The sequence below is a fragment of the Sorghum bicolor genome, chromosome 7 (assembly GCF_000003195.3).
Source record: "Sorghum bicolor cultivar BTx623 chromosome 7, Sorghum_bicolor_NCBIv3, whole genome shotgun sequence".
Lineage (NCBI taxonomy): Eukaryota > Viridiplantae > Streptophyta > Magnoliopsida > Poales > Poaceae > Sorghum > Sorghum bicolor.
Window position 1 is genome coordinate 1269836 of NC_012876.2, and position 21104 is coordinate 1290939.

Consider the following 21104-nt stretch of genomic DNA (forward strand, 5'->3'; position numbering starts at 1 on the left):
GTTTAGTTTCCTAATCCATCCAAATAAGCAAGCAACTTCGTCGGTTATCTCAAATCTTACAATGTTTTTTTAAAAAAAAAATATTTTTGGCGTTCACAAATGTCCTGTTGTTGATTTGGAGGATTGCCATTGGAAGGAGAGATTTGAGAAGGAAGGATGCATCTTTATATATTTGTAGCCTGGGCACTTTTCCCAATGAACCTTGCTGCTGTCAAACTTCCTTGTTGATGCAGCTATAGGCATTTACCTTGTCTGATCAGAGACTAAATAGGATCAAAAGATTCGTCTCACGATTTACAGGTAAACTGTATAATTAATTTTTGTTTCATTTATATTTAGTGCTTTATGCATGTGCCGCAAGATTTGATGTGACGGAGAATTTTGAAATGCACTGCATAGGTTGGGGTGTTTGTAGTTTATATGACAATGAGGGTGTAGATCTTTCCGAGTATGACTTTTGCGGTATAGTTGGGGCCTCATAGGGTTATCTATGTTTTGTGCATTCACCCAAAAAACTAAAATCTTTTAAGTCTAATTACTCCATGATTAGATAATGTTTGTCAAATAAAAACGAAAGTGCTACAGTTCTGAAAATCGAAAAGTTTGAACTAAACAAGACCCTATGTTTTCCAGATCTATGATTGTTGCTCACGTTTGAACATTCTTACTTTCTTGTTAGAACTCATTGTCATGGTACATCACATGCGCAAAGTTCAATTATTATCATGATCATGATTTTGGCTTGACTATCGGTTATTTTGTGAATTTTTTTTGTTCCCTTGCAATACACGGATAATTACTTAGTCTTAGAAATTTTTTTTTGAATACACGATACTCGGAGGCAGCGACTCATTATGAGTCAACGACTACAGATAGAAAATCACTGAACGACCGTGAAAATGGAATTGGGGTGTGGCAGCCATCACTTTTTTTCGTTTTTTGTTCGAGCGACATCATCCGTGAGTGAGCAGATGGCCGGTGGGTCCACTTGATGTGATAGCCAAGAATTGCAAAATTTATGTGACAAATTTGAACTCTAAAATTGCAAAATTTACGATCCGGAGGGCGTAAAAAAAATGTGTTGTCATCCTCGTTCTTATCCTCATGTAAGGTCGATTGAGAACGAAAGATCGGCATCTTAGCAAGATGTCGTTTTGGTCCCAGTGTTACTGAAAACGCAAGCCAAAATAAAACAGAAGTACCTCACAGGTCACAGCTACTTGGACTTGGTAGCGGTGACAGGAAATGGAAGAAGAAGAAGACTTGACCGGCGCCGTCCGGATCGTCTCCAGGCGTCTCGTCCGGCCAGAGCCGGTCGATGGCGCGCCGTCGTCGGAGCCGGAGCCGGAGCAGACCATGCACTTGACGCCGTGGGATCTCCGTATGATCACGGTGGACTACGTCCAGAAGGGTCTGCTCCTGCCCAAGCCCCCGGCAGCGGCAGCGGCAGGAGTCGTCGACCGCCTCGCTTCGTCCTTGGCGCGCGCCCTGGCCCGCTTCTACCCGCTGGCCGGCCGCCTCGCCGTCACCGACGACAACGATGCCACCGGCGGTCCGGGCGTCGTCGTCTCGCTGCGCTGCAACGGCGAAGGCGCCGAGTTCGTCCACGCCGAGGCAGCAGAGGTAACCGTCTCCGACATTATTTCCACGCCCCCTGCAGGCTGTTATTACATCCCCAGCTCCCTGGTCTGGTCTCTCTTCCCGTTGAACGGGATGCTGGGCACGGACGCCGTCCTGGACGGCTCCCGCCCGGTGCTAGCGGTTCAGGTCACCGAGCTCGCCGACGGCGTCTTCGTCGCCATGTCGCTCAACCACGCCGTCGCCGATGGAACCACATTCTGGCACCTGTTCAACACCTGGTCGGAGATGAGCCGCGGCTGCGGCTGTGAGCTTTCCACGCCGCCGCCGGTGTTGGAGAGATGGTTCGTGGAGGCCAGCCCGGTGCCCATCCCTTTGCCCTTCGGCAAGCTGGAGGACATGGTCCGGCGGCCCGTCTATCCGCCGGTGCGGGAGTGTTTCTTCCACTTCTCAGCGGAGAGCGTGAGGAAGCTCAAGGCAAAGGCGAACGCCGAGATGCATGGGTCTGGGCGACGGCCGGCACGGCGACGGCCGGCGTGTCGTCTCGTCGCTGCAGTCCTTGCTCGCGCACCTGTGGCGAGCGTCGTGTCGGGCTCGGGAGCTCGCGCCGGACCGGGAGACCACGTACATGCTCCTCGTCGGGTGCCGGGCACGCGTGAAGGGGATCCCACAAGAGTACATGGGCAACGCCGTCGCGGTCGCCGTCGCCAGGTCGACGGCCGGCGACGTGGTGAGCAAGGGACTGGGCCGGGCGGCGTGGCTCCTGAACCGCGCCGTGGCGGCGTTCGACGAGGCCAGCGTGAGGGACGACCTCGCGTCGTGGCCGCGGCGCCCCAGGTTCACGTACGTGGACCCGCCGCCCAGGGACGACGGCGCCGCCGCCGCCGCGACGATCGCGACTGGGAGCTCGCCGCGGTTCGACGTCTACGGCAACGACTTCGGGTGGGGCCGGCCGGTGGCCGTCCGCAGCGGCGCCGGGAACAAGATGGACGGGAAGGTGACCGTGTACGAGGGCCGCAGCGGCGGGGGAAGCATGGCGCTGGAGGTTTGCGTGGCGCCTAACGCGCTCGCCAAGCTCGTCGCCGACGAGGAGTTCATGGACGCGGTGAGCGCCACCCCGGCGTGAAAGGTGTCCGCCTCTTGCTGTGCTGAGAGCCACGTGTGTACCACTGAGAGTTTGTTATCTTCAGTTTTCTCTCTTCCTTTTACCATTTTAATAAGGCTTTGTTTAGTTTGTAAAATTTTTTTTGGCTGTGACTATTATAGCATTTTCGTTTGTATTTGTCAATTATTATCTAATTATAGATTAGACTTAAAAATTTATCTCGCAAAATATAGATAAACCGTACAATTAATTTTTGTTTTCGTCTATATATATAATGCTTTGTGTATACTTATAAAGATTTAATGTGAAAAAAAATCTTGAAAATTTTATAAACACCAGACCTGAATTTGAAGAAAAGAATGCAGGAGATGTATGTGGCAGTGGCAGATTCCAAAGATGACAGAAGGCTCTCAATGCATGATTCCATTTTATTTATTATGTGCCGACGGGCGACGGGCGACGGGCGAAACTGTCGTAATGAGTAATTTTTTTTAAGCCTATAGATAATGCTCTATAGTTATATTATAAAATTTTATGTGACAAAAAATTTTGAAAAATTTAAACTGCATGCTAGATCGATGCGCCACTTTTGGTCACGTGCCCGTGGGCCAAGGCCCTAGATTTTGTTCCTGGGCAGCATTTCGTTTTTATTTGACAAACATTGTCTAATCACGGAGTAACTAGGCTCAAAAGATTTATCTCACAAATTACAGATAAACTGTGTAGTTAATTTTTATTTTTTTCCTATATTTAATGCTCCTTGCATGCGACCAAAGATTTGATGTGACGAGAAATCTTGAAAATTTTTCGAATTAAACAAGGCCCGAAGACCGCACTCGAATTATAGGCGGCGCACGCTGATGCACTGTGCGCCGAGCGAGCATTATCTCAGATGAATGTCGTCTCCAATGCAAACCTCGCATTGCTGGTACTCACTCTCTATCCGAATTAGCTGATGTTTAGAATAAGATTATAATAACTAAAAAATAATTAATTAAAAATTAGTTTTCATATTTTGTTTTTATTAAATAACACTGTAAATGTTTACTTTACAAGAACAGCCGAAGGCTAGTATTTGCGGTTCGACTCCCTCGGTGTGTTATTTTTTTTAAAGCTAATGGACAGGTGCAGTCACGTCAAGTCATTCAAAGCTAATGGACAGAGGTGTCAAGTTTACGATGAAAAGTTTTTGGATTTTGACACTATAGCGTTTTCGTTTTTATTTGACAAATATTATTAAATTATGAAGTAACTAGACTTAAAAGATTCATCTCGCGATTTACAGATAAACTGTATAATTAGTTATTATTTTTATTTATATTTAATACTTTATACATGTGCCATAAAATTCGATATAACGAGAAATTTTTAAAATTTTTTAGTTTTTGAGTAAACTAAGCAAGGCCTAAATCTGTGGCGGCATGGTTGAACTAAAAGTCCACCGCTAGCTGGCGCTACACTGAAGCTGTAGGCTGTTGGCATTCGTGAAAGGTCTCCAAGGTGCTCAAAAAAGCCAACTGTGAGGACAGAGAAGACAGGCTGATAAGCCATGGCTACGCCTTGTTCGTTGAAAGGTGGCATTCGTGAAAGGTGGCTCAAAGCAGCTCCGGTTGGCTCGTTGATAAACTATGGCCTTGTTAAGGCCTTGTTTAGTACGCAAAAATTTTCAAGATTCCCCATCACATCGAATCTGGTCGTATGCATGGAGCATTAAATATAGATAAAAATAAAAACTAATTGCACAGTTTACCTGTAATTTGTGAGATGAATCTTTTGAGACTAGTTACTCCATGATTGGACAATGTTTGTCAAATAAAAACAAAATGCTACAGTAGCCAAAAAACCAAAAATTTTACGAACTAAACAAGGCCTTAGATACACTCAAAAACCCAAAACTTTACAAGATTCTCCATCACATCGAATCTTGCGGCACATGCATGGAACATTAAATATGGATAAAAAAGATAACTAATTGCACAGTTTACCTGTAAATCACGAGACGAATCTTTTAAACATAGTTGCTCCATGATTAGATAATGTTTGTCAAATAAAAACGAAAGTGCTATAGTGTCAAAATCCAAAAAGTTTTTGGATCTAAACAAGGCCATGTTTGTAAGTATTATTGGTTGATTTGTTTGTTTAGCTGATAAGCCATGTTAGCCATCTCCACACGCCCTCTCATAATAAATCTCACACGCCATCTTACAATAAATTAGCGAACAATAGTCATGGCTTTCTAGACCAGCGAACAGTAGTCATGGCGAACAGGCTATGTTTGCTCCCTTGACACCTTCTTAGAATCAAATTATCCTTAGTAAGAATAATCCCCTTATTTAATAGCAAAATGAAAAATCTTAATCTTTTAAGGTTATTTGAGCCTCCAAAAAATTAGGTTATGTACAATCCCAAATCATCAATAAGATAATTATACTTAGATTGCAATGTAAACTGTCTATTTTTTTTTGTTTGTAGCCATCTAAATGACCCGATTTGACCATTCAAAGTAATATTAGCAATTCTCGCCACCAAATCATGCCATGCCACTAGCTTTATTTCCAAATAGTGTTATTAGCAATTCTCGCCACCAAATCATGTTTTATATGCACATTGATTTCCTAGACACTTATCTTCCCAAAACCTTATTTGGCTCCATTTGTTCACCTTGTATTCTATTCTCCCCCACCAAGGAAGAGAGGCTTAACCTTCATTAAACCCACATCTAAAATTAGGAATCACCAGGTTTGTTTCCATCCCCGACAAGAGATTTAGACCCTAATTATTTATTTTGCAACATAAATTGCTAGACCTTAAAGAGGTTATGAATTTTATTTGGCCTTCCAATGCTGTCATTCTACATCAAATTGAATCATGGTTATATATTTAGTTTGCACACTGCGACCTCTAATTAGTATGCCTATTATAATCCTAATCGGTGTAGTGTTTGTGACCTTAACCACTGATCAATATGAATGAGTATATGGTCGTCAGGTGGATTCTCCTCCCTAGGCCAAAAAAAATTAACTAGGAAGACACTCAACCAGCGGGCCATGGGGGGGAAAAAGGTATTATTAACACCGAATAAACACTTAAAACGGTGTTAATATAAATACCTAATACAAGGAAGAGACACCCAACGACATGGGCACACAGCAGAGTCTCTCGGGTGACCAAGCATCCAGGCACTAGTGAGCGGGCAGCGCAGTGGGTTGGTGACTCGCGGGCATGCTCCTCCTCCTCCTCCTCCTCCTAATTTTTTCCTTAAAAAAATGTTATTTAACACCTAATAAAACGCTTAGACTAAAGTTATTTTCAGCGGGCCGTCTAACTGCAGAACAAACTGCTGTTGGGCCGTTGGTGGAAAAGAAGCGGCAAAATGGGCCACCAAAGCATAGGAGTCAAGAACAAGGAAAAGTTATTTTCAGCGGGCCGTCTAACTGCAGAACAAACTGCTGTTGAGCGAGGTGATTTGTGCTCGTGCGTGCACACGATATGCCTCGTGAGTCGTGACGCAATCTGACAACCTGATGCTTCTTTGTTGATCTTCAGAGTAGAATTTTGTTTTTGCTAAATCAAAATTGCCAAACACTTGGAGATGTCCTTTTTGTTCCCTCCCTATATCGTTTTGAGAGTTGACAAATAACAACATTTGCCAAACAAAATTTGCAAAACTGTTGGAATTATGCTTGGAACCGTCCTGCAGCTGCAGCACTCAAACTCGATGATTCAGAATGGAATTCCACGATCCAGATCGAAGCTAAGGTATGTAATAAGCGCCTCCACTTGGATCTCGTGGGCATGGAATCGAATATATGAATAATAATAGAATATGAATCCAATCTCCGTGCCACAGAATTCAAACGTCACTCCGATCCTCCTTAATTAGTCCTCACGATGATGATATGTTAATTAATTTTCATTCTGTTTTAGTGCAGCATTATTCGTTCATCATCTTTGTTCTTCCCCCTAAAAACGGGGAGACCCCTATAATATCCTGCGTTTTGCTAGATCTGGTCTCTTTAATTAATTTGGTTCCAGAGTTATGTGGGTGTGGCCAACTACAAACGAACAGCAGGAGCCGACGGTATTGATATGATTGATGGTTTCGTCCAAACCACCACTTTGCTTGCAAACTCAAACAAACGGCCAGGGCCAGCTCAGCCCAACCCCAACATAGATCTCGATGCATGCAATGCGACATTCGTACAGGAACCGTACGTACTGCATGCCATTGCCAAGCTTGCCAGTTGGCGGCATACAGCAGAAAAACCGCATGCATATAGGCTGGTTGTACGTACTGTACTGTATAGTATACTTGTATAGCCGGCCCGAGCCAGCCGTATAAACTACACAGCCCTAAAAAAAAAACGTCACAAAATAACAAAGTTTTGGGGCATATTATCGTATTGACGTCTCGTACGTGGCCTTTGGGGTCACGCGTAGCACAGTGCACACACGTTCTCTACACTACGGACTTGTTTACTTCCAAAAAAATTTTGTAAAATAGGAATAGTAACACTTCTGTTTGTATTTGACAAATATTATCCAATTATGAACTAACTAGGCTCAAAAGATTCGTCTCATCAATTCCGACCAAACTGTGCAATTAGTTTTTTATTTTCATTTATATTTAATATTTCATGCATACGTCTAAAGATTTGATGCGACGGGAATCTGAAAAAATTTGAGACTGACCTCATCCGGCCTCCGGGCCCAGCTGACGCGGATCCAAAACGGCTCGTCCGTTGCCGTCGTCCTGCCGGCGGTTCATCCTCTCCGAGACCCAAACGGACACAGTGTACTCTAGACTGCCGCCCGTCACAAAATTCCTTCTTCTTCTTCTTCTTTTTGCGTTTTCTACCCAGAATCCCGATTTTATTTATTTATTTATTTATTTATTTATTTATTTATTTATTTATCTGAAGATACTTGTGTCCAGCTGTTATGGAACTGGGTAACTAGATGGATTTAAGACTGTGAACAGCAGGATTTAGGATAGAATCAGCAAGAACATCAATCTGGAGGGGAAGAACATGGCAGGAGTCCATGGGTAGAGGTCCGGCAACCAAGGCCGTTTCAGTTATGGATACAGATTTCGATCCCTTCCGCACGCTGCCTTTCCCAGCTTAGGTCTTGTTTGGATGTAGTCAGATTCGCATCAATCCACATGTGTTGGGGTGGATTGGAGTGGAACTTAAACTAAATTCTACCCCAATCTACTCCAACACATGTTGATTGAGGTGAATCCGACAACATCCAAACAAGGTCTTATATGGACGTTGGTGGCATGACGAGCCATAGAGGCCCAAACCCACACACTAAAGCACATAGATACACTCTCTAGAGCCCAAGGCCCAATACATGACACCAGCTCACAACACAACACATTTTCTAGCGTGCTTTATTTAATTAATTTCACGGTCAACTACAACTAATTTCCAAACAGACTGCTAGAAAAAAAAAACTCGGCAAACCACTGGTCTGGTCTACTAGGAGACCTGTGCACGATGACCGGGATCGGGTTCATCCACACGCCAGATCCCAACTCTGCTTTCATTCGTGGACGCTATCGTTTCAAGAATTTGTGCCTCGCCTCATGATGGAGTGCATGGAAAATGGATGGAATTACGAATTGACAGGCACCATCTCAAAAACTGTACGTCCTGCTGCGTTTTGCTGATGATGACAGCCACTTGGAACAACGGAACCCGGTTCCAGAGAATCAAGAAGCTAATTAATAGGGATGATGAAAGCAGAGACATGAAACGTATCGTTTATTTTTGACGTTTTAATGACCGTGTTTCTTTATAAATAGAAACATAAACCGCATTTATGGTGATAAACTGATGATGGTTTCTATATCGTTTTAAATTTGGTCAGAAATTACCGATGATGTTATAGTACATAATTTTTTGTATCATTGTATGTCCCACATACTCACGGTCTTCTGCTATACGCACCTATCACCTATCTATGCTTTACACGTATATATGTGTCAGCTTGTGAATAACGGTGATATGTGTTTGCTCATAACATAAAGGGCTTCCAATATACCAGCCACATATATATATATATATATATATATGCTATATACTGAGCAAAATTCAGTATCGCTCAGTATTCGTGTTTCAGTATTGTTCAGTATTTCGTGGTCCTGAGTGTTGAACAAATTGATACTGAACACTCTCTAGTACTGCTCAGTATTTTTTCTACTCAGTTTTGACTTGCGGTGTAGAATAATATTCTACACCTAAGGTGTAGAATAGCGCTACCGTATATATATATATATATATATATATATATATATACACACACACACACACACAAGTGCTATTGTATACTCTAGTTGTAGAATACTATTCTACACCAAACTGTTGTACTGAGCAAAATTCAGTATCGCTCAGTATTGTTCAGTATTTCATGGTCCTGAGTGTTGGACAAGTTAATACTAAACACTCTCCAGTACTGCTCAGTATTTTTTCTACTCAGTTTTGATTTGTTGGTGTAGAATAATATTCTACATCTGGGTGTAGAATATTATTCTACACCTAGGGTGTAGAATAGCGCTACCGTGTATATATATATATATATATATATATATATATATATATATATATATATATATATATATATATATAACACTCGTGAAACAAAATACTCCCTTTGTCTTAAAATAAATGACGCTATGATATTCATGCTGGTGAAACTTTTCCAGTTTTGATTAGGCTTATAGAAAATATTAGCAATATTTGTATATCTAAATAAGTTTACTATAAAAATAGATTTCATGATCTATCTAATGATACTAATTTTACACTACAAATATTAACATTTTTTTATCTATCTTTGGTAAAAGTTAAAGGCATCACATTGCAAAGCGAGAACGACATCTATTTTGCGATGGAGGGAGTAAGTTTCATTAGATTAGTTTTTGAACCTAGTTTTATAATAAATTTATTTAAAAATATAAATGCTATCTATACACTTGGTCAAACTTGAGCTAGTTTAACTGGCATACTTTTCATAATTACGTTCTTTTTTGGACAAAGGGAGTACAAATTAAGCTTTGAATTCCAGCTGGATTCTTTAGGGACTGATTCCCTTATAACCGAACATGGCCTTAAGTTTGTTCTGTTTTACTTAGTTACGCAACCACGCGGAAAAAGGAAAGATATTTATTTGTTCTGTCCATATTAAACTAGTGCAGCATTATTCTTTGTTCTTTGCCCTAAAGAGAGGGAAAATGTGTCTAATCATCTCCACGTTTTTTTTGGTATAAATTTTCTTTTAATAATCAGTGCGCACGTGGATGGAGCATGGATGGAGCTGGACCTGGACCGGCAGATAGATTGCTGCAGGGTCCGATTACGTTGGTCCATGGATCATGTATCAGCACATCCTTCGTTTTGCTTTGCTAGATCTGATTTGGTTCCGGATCGGACTTATAAATAAACAGATATTTTTCAAGTTTGGGTGTGGCCAACTGACAGCAGGAGCCGACGGTATTGATTGATGGTTTCGTCCAAACCACCACTGCTATCTGCTAATTCAGCAACAGCGTGCAGTGCACTTTGCTTGCAAACTCAAACAACGGCCGGCGCCAACTCAGCCCAGCCTAGGATCTCGATGCAATGCAAACATACAAATTTGGCGGTACACGGGCCCATAAAAAAAGGTGAAATTCTTCTAGTATTTTTAAATAGTAAAAAATATTATTACTAATCATAGCACATAAGATTCTCACTAAGGCCCTGTTTAGTTTCCCACCTAAAATTTTTTCATCCATCCCATCGAATCTTTAGATACATGCATAGAACATTAAATGTATATAAAAAAATAAACTAATTACACAGTTTGGTTGAAAATCGCGAGACGAATCTTTTAAGCCTAGTTACTTTATGATTAGCCTTAAGTGCTACAGTAACCCACATGTGCTAATGATAGATTAGTTATGCTTATTGTCTTGCAGTTTCCTGACGAGCTATGTAATTTGTTTTTTATTAGTTTCTAAAAACCCCTCCCGACATCCTTCCGACACATTCAATGTGACATAAAAAAATTTAATTTCTAATCTAAACAGGGCCTAAGAGACATTTAGTAGAGAAGTTTATAACTTTATATAAATTTTGAATGGTAAAATATTAGAAGAAATCCACGTCACAGAAATAGAAAATTCTAGTTGTGGGCACTGCATGCCATGGTAGCTAGATTGGCAGTTGGTGGCATACAGAAACCGCATGCATGTCTACTGGTTAGTATGTACACGAAACATTACCCCGTAACAGCACATCATTGCCGGTTGCAAAACAACCTTTGAACCGGCAGTAGGAAAATGACTTTCGATAAAGGACAGTGACGAGGTTTTCAGAAATAAAAAAAGGCTGAAAAATAGCAAAAAATAATACTAAGAGAGACCTCAATATATATAATGGACAATCACAAGTTACTCACGCTTTGCATTCAGTCAAAAAAAAAAAAAACTCACGCTTTGCAGCCGCTGACGCTTAGACCCACAAGCTCAAGTAGGCTTGGTGCATTCATCCTCTAGTCACTCCATCCATAAGACATTTGTGTTCAATTGGCATATTTGCCCTCCTCATTTTATATTCATCTGATTTTAAAATAAGTATTTAGGATCCTAAATAAATTCAAATAAAAAATCAACTACAAAAGTTTTATAACTTTCCAAATCTACAACTCTGATTTTAGTCAATTGTCCATCCAATGTCATTTGAAGAATTTTAATTACAAATATGAAAAAAATCACACGTAATTTTTTCTTAGATAAATTATTTTAAATAAAAAGGTTGTCAACTATAAAGTTACATAACTTTTTAAGTTCTACAACTTTTGTTTTGATCTTTTCTCCATCCGTGGTCGTTTGAAAAATGTGAACTCCGAATGTGAGAAATCACACGTAACTTCCTTTAGATAAATGATTTCAAATGAAAAAATTATCAACTACAAAGTTACATAAATTTTTAAGATCTACTATTTTGTTTTAGTTATCTCTACATCTGAGATCATTCCCTACTACTACACACTCACTTTATAACTATAGAGCATATGGATTTCTTTGGTATTAACTCTATACAATCTTATGAATCAAATATTATGGCATCAAAATGATTCAGCTAAAAAAGTTGTAAACTATAAAATTGTATAACATTTTGAGATCTACAACTTTTATTTTGGTTGTTTCTCCATATGAGATCCTTCAGTACCACTACATACTCACTTGTGACTATACAATATCGATTTCTTTGTTATTAACTCTATATAATCATGCAAATCAAACATTTTGGCATCAAAACGACTTCAAATGAAAAGCTTGTGAACTATAAAGTTGTAGATCTCATCAAGTACTACAACTTTACTATAAAGTTTGTCTTTAATGGATATCATATGAGAAAGTTATGAAGTTTTTCATGCAGCCTATCACTATCGATTATGTCCCAAACCTAATAGGAACCAGTAGTGATGACCCCAATATCACTGTCAATAATCCTGTCACTACTGATTTAAGCCATGAATTGGTAGTGATGAGCCAATGGACACTATCATTGCTGGTTCATAAGAAACCGACAGTGATGGTCCGAAGGTTAGTTCTATAGTAGTGGACTATACATAGCTAGTTGTATAAGCTACCCAACCCAAAATAAAGGTCATAAAGTAAATGGTGGAGTCATTGTGCAATATAATGTAAGGTTTAGGTTAGGCCCTGTTCTCTCAATACAATAGTCCTATTCTATGTTCATGACTTGATCATCATGACAGACTACTCTGAAGAGATAGATAGGACAAGAGAATATTTCTCCGTCCGATTTCCAATGAAAGAGCTTAGAGAACTGAAGCATTTCCTTGGATTGGAAGTGGAGCGTACAAAGGAAGGCTTAGATAGTAGAAATATGCCAAGGATCTTTTATAGAGGTATGGGCTACTTTACTGCAAACCTATCTCCACACCTGTGGATCCAAATGTGATGCTATAAGAGGATAAAGAAAAAGACTTGGAGGTGCCACTATGTATCGATAGCTTGTTGGGAGTCTCATATATCTCACATTGACCTGGCCTGATGTAGCCTACTCAATTGAAGTTTTATTTGATACATAAGCAATCTAAATAAGCTTCATCTTGATGCCGTCAAGCAAATACTAAGGTATGTCAAGGGCACCATCAACTTTGGTATCCTATATAAAAGACAAGGGATTATTAGGTGAATGAATATTGTGATGCTCATTATGCCAAAGACTATGGCACATGATGGTCAACCATAGGATACTTCTTTAGTCTTGGATCAGGCACCATATATACCATGGTTCATCAAGAAGCAACCTATTGTGGCACTATCCAATACTGAAGCATAGTACCAGTCAGCAACAATGGTTGCACAATAGAGCACTTGGCTCAAGCAATTAATGAAAGACCTTCACTAACCAATAAGTTAGCAAGTAAGGATTTTCTATAACAACTTATCTTCAGCAGAAAATCCTATCTTTTTTGCAAGGATCAAGCATATAGAAGTTCACTACCACTACATAAGAGAAAAGGTTCTTGAGGGAGAGATTGAAATGGTTCCCAACAAGATAGATGAGTAAATTGTCAATATACTCACGAAAGGATCGAACTCAGCAAAGCCAAGTTTGAAAAAATTGAGAGGCACTCGACATCATCTCTAGGACTACAATAGAAGAAAGTTTGCATTGAAGGAAGAATGAAGATTGCGTTGCAAACTTCTAGAAGCTTCTACACATATCTTGATGCTAGATATTTGGCATTAAGCTTTAGATATTATCACCATGGAAAATTAGAATTATGTAGAACATAAATATTTATCTTAGAACTATCTAGAAGGGGGACACATGCCATCTTCCTATGAGCCCCTATAGCATATAAATAGACACAACCCTCCTTGCCATGCCATACCATCCAAGAGCATGGTAGATGTGAGAAGGTGACAGGTGTTAGGATAGCCACTTAAAGATGTGTGCTCTTGTGTAACTCAAAATGAAAAGACCTAGGGAGAATTGGTGTGACTTAGATATATGTAGTGGGTCTTAGGGACACACCATTTTCCAACATTACCTTTCCTCCAACATGTAATGAATAGTCCTTCATTAGATGAGCACCACGATTCTGTTAAAACTCTGTTACTAAGAAAATATGAAATCATGTCAATAAAGGTCTTGGAGATTTTTTAAACACAAAACTTCAGTTAACGCATTCATCCAAGTGAAACATGGAGTCTAACCCCTACCCTACTAGAACAAAGCAGTGCAGGTGGTCACAAGGGCAAGTGCCGACGATATATATTATACCACGATATTCAAGTCTTCTGTTATATGAACTTATCTATGTTTTACATATGTGTGAACGTGTGTAGGTAGCCAATCATGTTTTTTATATTATTAGTTAAAAAGGTTTTTTATAGGTGTCGTTACAATTTTGTAAGTTTAGAGAAGTGCCATTACTATTTGACTATATAAAAACTTGTTATTATAATTTTTGTTCAGCTTGAATCATGCCATTTTATACCATTCGACAGCGTTGGGCTTACGTGCCGATGAATAAAGGGCAAGTGTATTCTCGTATGACCCAAAATACTCATGTTGCTTCTCTCTCTCCCTCCACTTGATGACGTGTGCACGTTAGCCTTCAACTTCCCACCGACTTGCATCAACGCAATATGACGATCGCCTTCATTAACATGTACTCATGTTGCTTCTCTCTCTCCCTCCACTTGCTGACGTGTGCACGTCAGCCTTCAACTTCCCACTGACTTGCATCAACGTAATATGACGATCGCCTTCATTAACATGTATTAACCGAGGCGGGTGGCTTCGGTTAATCGATTAACCAAGACGGTTGGCCCATTAAGGTTCGATTAACCATGACCTTTTAATGGAAAATTGTCTCGGTTAAGACTTTTTGTCTGTCTCAATTAAGATTCCTGTAGTAGCGTCCCTCCATTCCAATTGTAAATTGTTCTGGATAGCTTTTACCACGCATTTAGACATAGTATATATCTATGTGCATAGCAAAAGCTACTTATTTACAGTTTGAAATGGAGTAATAAATATCCAAGGGATTCTTCCAGATGTCTTTGTTTTACTCACATGACTCTATAACCTCGTGTGTTTATACAGTTAAAACAACCTATCAGCGCCCCAATGCCGGCGCTAACCAGAGATGGGGAAAGACGAACAGTACAGGGGAAAAATATAGGGTTCTAGCTACCATGAACATTAACGATAAGTGCTTGACAAAGTACTACAGAGTTTTGGCATGGTTGCCCTCTCTTCCTTACAACAGAGTATAAATATCAGGTAGCAGCTTCCGTCTTGGGCTGGGCCGTGCAAGCGTTGCAATCCCATTCTGGGCCGGAGACTTGCTTGTTTCGGGCTTGGGCACGCTTGCTTCTTCTGGGCTGAACGACAGTAGTGTTGCCATGGTGAAGTGCAGTAACACAACCCATGTACGACAATGATTTGCAGTATAGTTCCAGGACATATTAAGTTTCGTCGAAATATTGCTTGTAAACAAAAATGTCATTTTCTCCTCCACGTTTTTCTTGGTGGTGAGCAGCGCGCAGCTCGTCAGGTATGCATGCAGCTGATGACCCGGCCCGCGCTCGTTGGTTTTGCCAGATCTGATTTAATTTGTTTTCATCAAATCGAAATTAAATAAAAAAGAAAATTAGTACAAGTGAGAGCAACGCACTAAGGGTCTAAGGTCTTGTTTAGTTCCGAAAAGTGAAAAGTTTTCGGTACTGTAGTATTTTCGTTTGTTTGTGACAAATATTATCCAATTATGGACTAACTAGGATCAAAAGATTCGTCTCGTGATTTACAGTTAAACTGTGTAATTAGTTTTTGTTTTTGTCTATGTTTAATATTTCATACATGTGCCACAAGATTTGATGTGACGAGGAATCTTGAAAACTTTTTGTTTTCTGGATGAACTAAACAATGCCTAACCGTAGGAGGCGCCGACGGTATTGCATTGCTGAGTGAATGATGGTTTGTCCAAACCACCTCTGCGGCTCTGCTGGATTTACTCGCACTCGCAGGCAGATCATATCGAGGAACGTGCACTTTGCGTGCTGCAAACTCAAACAAAGACGCCCTGCCAGCGCCAGCTCAGCCCAGATCTCGATGCAACATAGGAGCCAAATATATAGCCCTTTAAAGTCTTACTAGTTTTTTTTTTCTAAATTAAACATTACTAACTTTAACAATTTATTTAAAAAAATCTATGTAATTTGACAACGTGTAAACTATATATTATGAACATATTTCTAAAAGTAAATGAAGAATATCTCACCTGTTGCAGCCATGGGAGATGAAGAGGTCACTTGGTTTTTAGGCGGGATTTCTTGGTATATTCAGATCGGCAAGGAGGCCATTGGATTGGCAGTGGTGGCGGTCGATACGATGACAGGGCTAGGGTGACACTTGCCAAACGGTATAGGCGGGAGGGCATGGATGAGGGAAGGAAGGGGAGGACGCATGGGATTAGTGATGACGATGATAAAGGACCGTGACAGAGGCCACACATTGTTATAGTCTTGGAAATAGTGGATGTGGTGCCGTCTTGTTCGCTTGAGCTTATCAGCCGAATCTGCTAACTATTTATTAATGTTTTTTCTTATAATAAATCAGCCGACAATAATTTCTGTCATGGCTTATCAGCTAAATGAACAAGACGATTTAAAAGGTCAATTGTGATGGAAGGCGACGAGAGAACACACGTGAGCTGAGCACAAGTGCACGCATAATAACGCCTAGGAAAGAAAGAAAGGAAGAAAGGAAAGAAGGAAGGAAAACAAAATGTACGGTTGTGCGTGCACGTACCTACAAGTAGTCCCAACAATTTGGAAGTTTGCATGCATGAGTGACAATGCATGGATCTACCCTCGGACGCTCCACCTTGGATCCCAGTAGCACAGTACGTTCCAACGGTGTTACGAAACCAGAAGCGCACACGCTACTTCGGGATCGGCTCCGTTCCATTCCGTTCCGTTTGTGGCTTTTTTTACAAGTTACTAGTATTATTATCACAGGCAAGGGGGAAAAAAGGAAACGCGTGCGTGAAGAAAAGTTCAAAAGGAGGGGGATAAATATAGGCGATGATGGATTGGATCGGGTAAAAATCCAGATAAAATTTACCGCGCGCGTTTTGAGGAGAAGTTAGGAAATCATCAGGAATAGGATAGGATTGTGGGGCGTCCGAAAATCCGCGCGCCTAGCTACCGACCGCTGGGCCCCGCGCCACCGCACCCACTGACCAACTAGCCGGCCCCACCGCCCAGAAAAAGAAAATTCCTATCGGAATTTATCTATTTTCAACTCCGAGTAGGATTTATATATATATATATATATATTAATTATTTACAGCAGGTATTATTATCGGATAATGACGCTAATCCTAATCTACCCGTCGGCGAGAGCTCCCGCTATAAAACCCGAGCACCTCCTCCCCCCTTCCTCTCCACCGCATCACATCGCAATCGCCTGAGCACCTCGGCTACTTGGCTCTCTCGCGCGCGAGTTCGTGCAGCAGAAGAGCGATCTCTCTCGTCGTCGTAGCAAGCTAAGCCGATCCCAAGCCCAAGCCCAATGGCGCCCCTAGGAGACGGCGGAGCTGTGCCGGCGGCGGCCAACAACCTGGTGGTGTCGTTCGGCGAGATGCTGATCGACTTCGTCCCGGACGTGGCGGGTCTGTCGCTAGCCGAGTCCGGCGGATTCGTCAAGGCACCCGGCGGCGCCCCCGCCAACGTCGCCTGCGCCATCGCCAAGCTCGGCGGATCCTCCGCCTTCCTCGGCAAGGTACGTCCCCGTCCCCGTCCCCGTCGATTACTTGTCACGCAGAGCCGTACAGCACCGGTCTCAGCAGGTCTTCTAGATCCAGTCCGATAGCTTAGTTTGCGGCGGTGGCGGGCGGGTGGATCTGCTGGTGTGCCGCGTGATCTGGACCCGGATCTGATCATCCCTCCCGCGGGGCTGCCTGGCTGGCTGGCAAAATGCGCCGCCCGCGGATCCTGATCGCCGCTCGCCGGCCAGCCGGCCGGGCGTTGACCTGAGCATTCATAGTACAGTACATTTTAGTTCGCGTTTGCATGATTTTTGTTGCTTTTTTTTTCCAGTTTTGAAATTTGACCGAGATGCGTATGCGTTACAATTTGGTCTCGGCGTCCGTCAGCGGCGGCGCTATTTCTTGGGCGGCAAAAAATGCCAAAATCGTTGCGGCTGTGCCTTGTCGTTCGACGGATGCCACTAGAGTGGAGCTGTTTGGAGGGGAGAGTGGGTGGGTGGGCGCCGGAGGCAGACAAAGGACTCGTTTGTTCTTGTCGCCGCGTGACCTCACCTCACCTCGTTGCACCATTTTTCTTATCGATCGTCGACGGCGGCAGCTGAAGCCGGCTAACTTTACTCTATTGATTTATTAGATCTTTACGTTTTATATGCGTCTTGTCATTTTGTTTTGAGTCTAAAGAAACCCCGGAGTTTCATTTGTTTCTTTATTAAGGAAAAAAGATTAAAAATAATAAGGGGAAAAAAAGGCAATCTATGATTTTTGTTTCTTTATACACCTGGATGAGAGGGGTCCAGCACGTGGTAGCCATGGGGATGGTTTTCCACGGACGGATCACTCGAGCCGAGACGATCTTGGCCAGCTCGTTGTCCTTGTCGTTGGCCTTTGGGAGTGGTCACTGGTCACGCGTGGGTGCGTACGCATACGAATACGCACACTCTGCACTGCCTGCCACTGGTGTCGTGTCTCTGCTACTGCACACGCATGGGCCATTATTCTTAACGTTATAAAGTATTATTGACCTCTGACCTCTGGCTCTGGGATTACGATGTGTCACTGCACGCCCTTCCGTTCAGTGCCACGGTGGGTGGGTCCCGGCTGACTCGGATCTGACACCCGCTTGGCACAATCGGATCCTCCAACAGCCAGCCCCCAATAAAAAAGTTGCAATTTTTAATATCACAAGTGAGGTTAGATGGATAAAAAAAAAAGTTCTTTTTTTAACCTTGTTATGAATCACTAAACAATGTACGTGATGTAATTGTCCCACCTACTCTGATATTCTACCATGGACGAAGCCAAAACTTTTACTTCATCTCTGATTATTATTATTATTAATTTATTATTATAGATTAACACATATTTCTTAATTACTCAATTGTCAGTTCCTAATCTCTTGTGCTCTTTTTTTTTTACTTGTTCATATGAAATCGAACTGTGCATTGTTTACTGATACTGATGACGCGCTGTAAAACTAACGTCTGGATTTTCTACCCTGCAGTTCGGCGACGACGAGTTCGGGCACATGCTGGTGAACATCCTGAAGCAAAACAACGTCAACTCCGAAGGCTGCCTCTTCGACCAGCACGCGCGCACAGCGCTCGCTTTCGTCACCCTGAAGCACAACGGGGAGCGCGAGTTCATGTTCTACCGGAACCCGAGCGCGGACATGCTGCTCACCGAGGCCGAGCTGAACCTGGACCTGATCCGGCGCGCCAAGATCTTCCACTACGGCTCCATCTCGCTCATCGCCGACCCCGTCCGGTCGGCGCACCTTGCCGCCATGCGCGCCGCCAAGGCTGCCGGCATCCTCTGCTCCTACGACCCTAACGTTCGTCTCCCGCTCTGGCCGTCCCCGGATGCTGCCCGTGAGGGGATCCTGAGTATTTGGAAGGAGGCGGATTTCATTAAGGTCAGTGATGATGAGGTGGCGTTTTTGACCAAGGGGGATGCGAATGATGAGAAGAATGTGCTGTCGCTTTGGTTTGAGGGGTTGAAGCTCCTCATTGTTACCGATGGAGATAAGGGCTGCAGATACTTCACCAAGGTTTGTTTTGTTGGATTATTTTTCTTTTTTTTTTCTGATATGATGATTGATTGTTCTTTGGAGGATGAATGAACAACAAAGGAAAGTAATGCTGACTGACTGACATTGTCCACCAATGTACCAATGCTTTCAGGACTTCAAGGGCAGCGTGCCTGGCTTCAAGGTCGACACCATCGACACCACCGGTGCTGGTGATGCCTTCGTTGGATCCCTGCTCGTCAACGTCGCCAAGGACGACTCCATCTTCCACGTAAGGAGCTTTCACCTATCACACATGTCGAAAATGGTTTTTTTTTAAAGTACGTGTTGCTGATCACTCCATTGCTATGCTACCATCATTGCCTTTTTCAGAACGAGGAGAAGCTCCGTGAGGCGCTCAAGTTCTCCAACGCCTGCGGCGCCATCTGCACCACCAAGAAGGGTGCCATCCCGGCGCTGCCCACGGTCGCCACCGCCCAGGAGCTCATCGCCAAGGCCACCTAGACGCTCACGCACGCCGCCACTCCACTTCGCCTTCGCCATCACCCCTCGACGTCCTCAATTTGAATTCATTAGGGAGATTGTTGTTAGCGTCCGTCTCTGCTCTAAGCTGAGACGGGTTTGTTGGGTTAATTAATTTAGCTTTTTCTGGTTTTGTGGTGTGAGTGTGAGAGAGAAGAACATGGTTTTCGCCCCGGGGCATTAATAAAAATGTTGGCATGCGTGGTGGATAATTTTTTTAGCTTCAAATTTCCATTGTGTCGTGTGAGGAAGGCTGCTGTAATCTGATGCCTTCGATGCAAACTTTTCAGAGTTTTCAAGGAACGTCTTAAGAAAAAAAAAAACAAAACGCACAACTCTGTAGTGGCTTCTATTGATCGACCCTATGATTCCAATGTGCAAATATTGTTCGCCACTTCGCCTTGGCTGCAAAGATGGTTTAGTTTTAATGTAAACCTGCAAAAATCTCTTTCCTGGAAACTCAAAATCTCTTAATAATTTTAGTTTTTTTCTGACCGCTTAAAACACTCTATAGATTTAGTTTTTTTTTTCTGAAAAAAATCAGTAGATATCTCCCTATATAGTTCACTTGTTTTGCGCCAAGTCTCTGAATAGCTCAAAATGATCGAAATCCCCTCTTCGGCGACCATAAAAAGTCCGCTGAAATCTTGTTCTGCACTAAATTTGTCTCCAAACGATCAAAAAGTTCAAAGTCCAATGTGCAAATATTGTGTAAAGGCGAAATTGATCAGCGTATGGCTCCAATGTGCAAATATAGGGATGGTTTGGTTTTAATGAAAACCACAAAAATCTCAGTAGACATGGTTTCAGTGGTTCTGAAAACCCGCTGAAATCTCTCAATAGTGGTTAAGTTTTTCTTTCCCCTGAAAACCCGTACAAATTTCTCTATAGCCCACTACGAAGTTTCTGTTTTTAAGTCCCTGACCGCTCAAAAAGTTCAAAATCCCCTCTTCAGCGACCATATGATTTGAGTTCAACCATCACTATTTAAAACGTGTAGCCAAGGTGTAGTTGGGCTGCCGCTCTGAAAAGATGTTAGCCTATCAGATATCAGGTACCAAA

General features: G+C 42.3%; 1 protein-coding gene and 1 pseudogene across 2 annotated transcripts; both read left to right on the forward strand.

Annotated features, from left to right (window-relative positions):
• Window positions 1124-2866, forward strand: LOC8066083 (annotated as a pseudogene).
• On the forward strand, window positions 13668-20341 carry LOC110436959 (fructokinase-2). Of its 2 annotated transcripts, XM_021464800.1 has the most exons (5): window positions 13668-13675; window positions 17278-17508; window positions 18996-19541; window positions 19675-19791; window positions 19893-20341. In XM_021464800.1, exons 2-5 carry the CDS (start codon window positions 17299-17301, stop codon window positions 20022-20024), a joined length of 1005 nt encoding a protein of 334 aa, XP_021320475.1. In that variant the 5' UTR covers window positions 13668-13675; window positions 17278-17298; the 3' UTR covers window positions 20025-20341. The 2 variants fall into 2 exon arrangements, with proteins under 2 accessions (XP_021320475.1, XP_021320474.1); XM_021464799.1 differs by lacking the exon at window positions 13668-13675 and having other exon boundaries at window positions 17087-17508.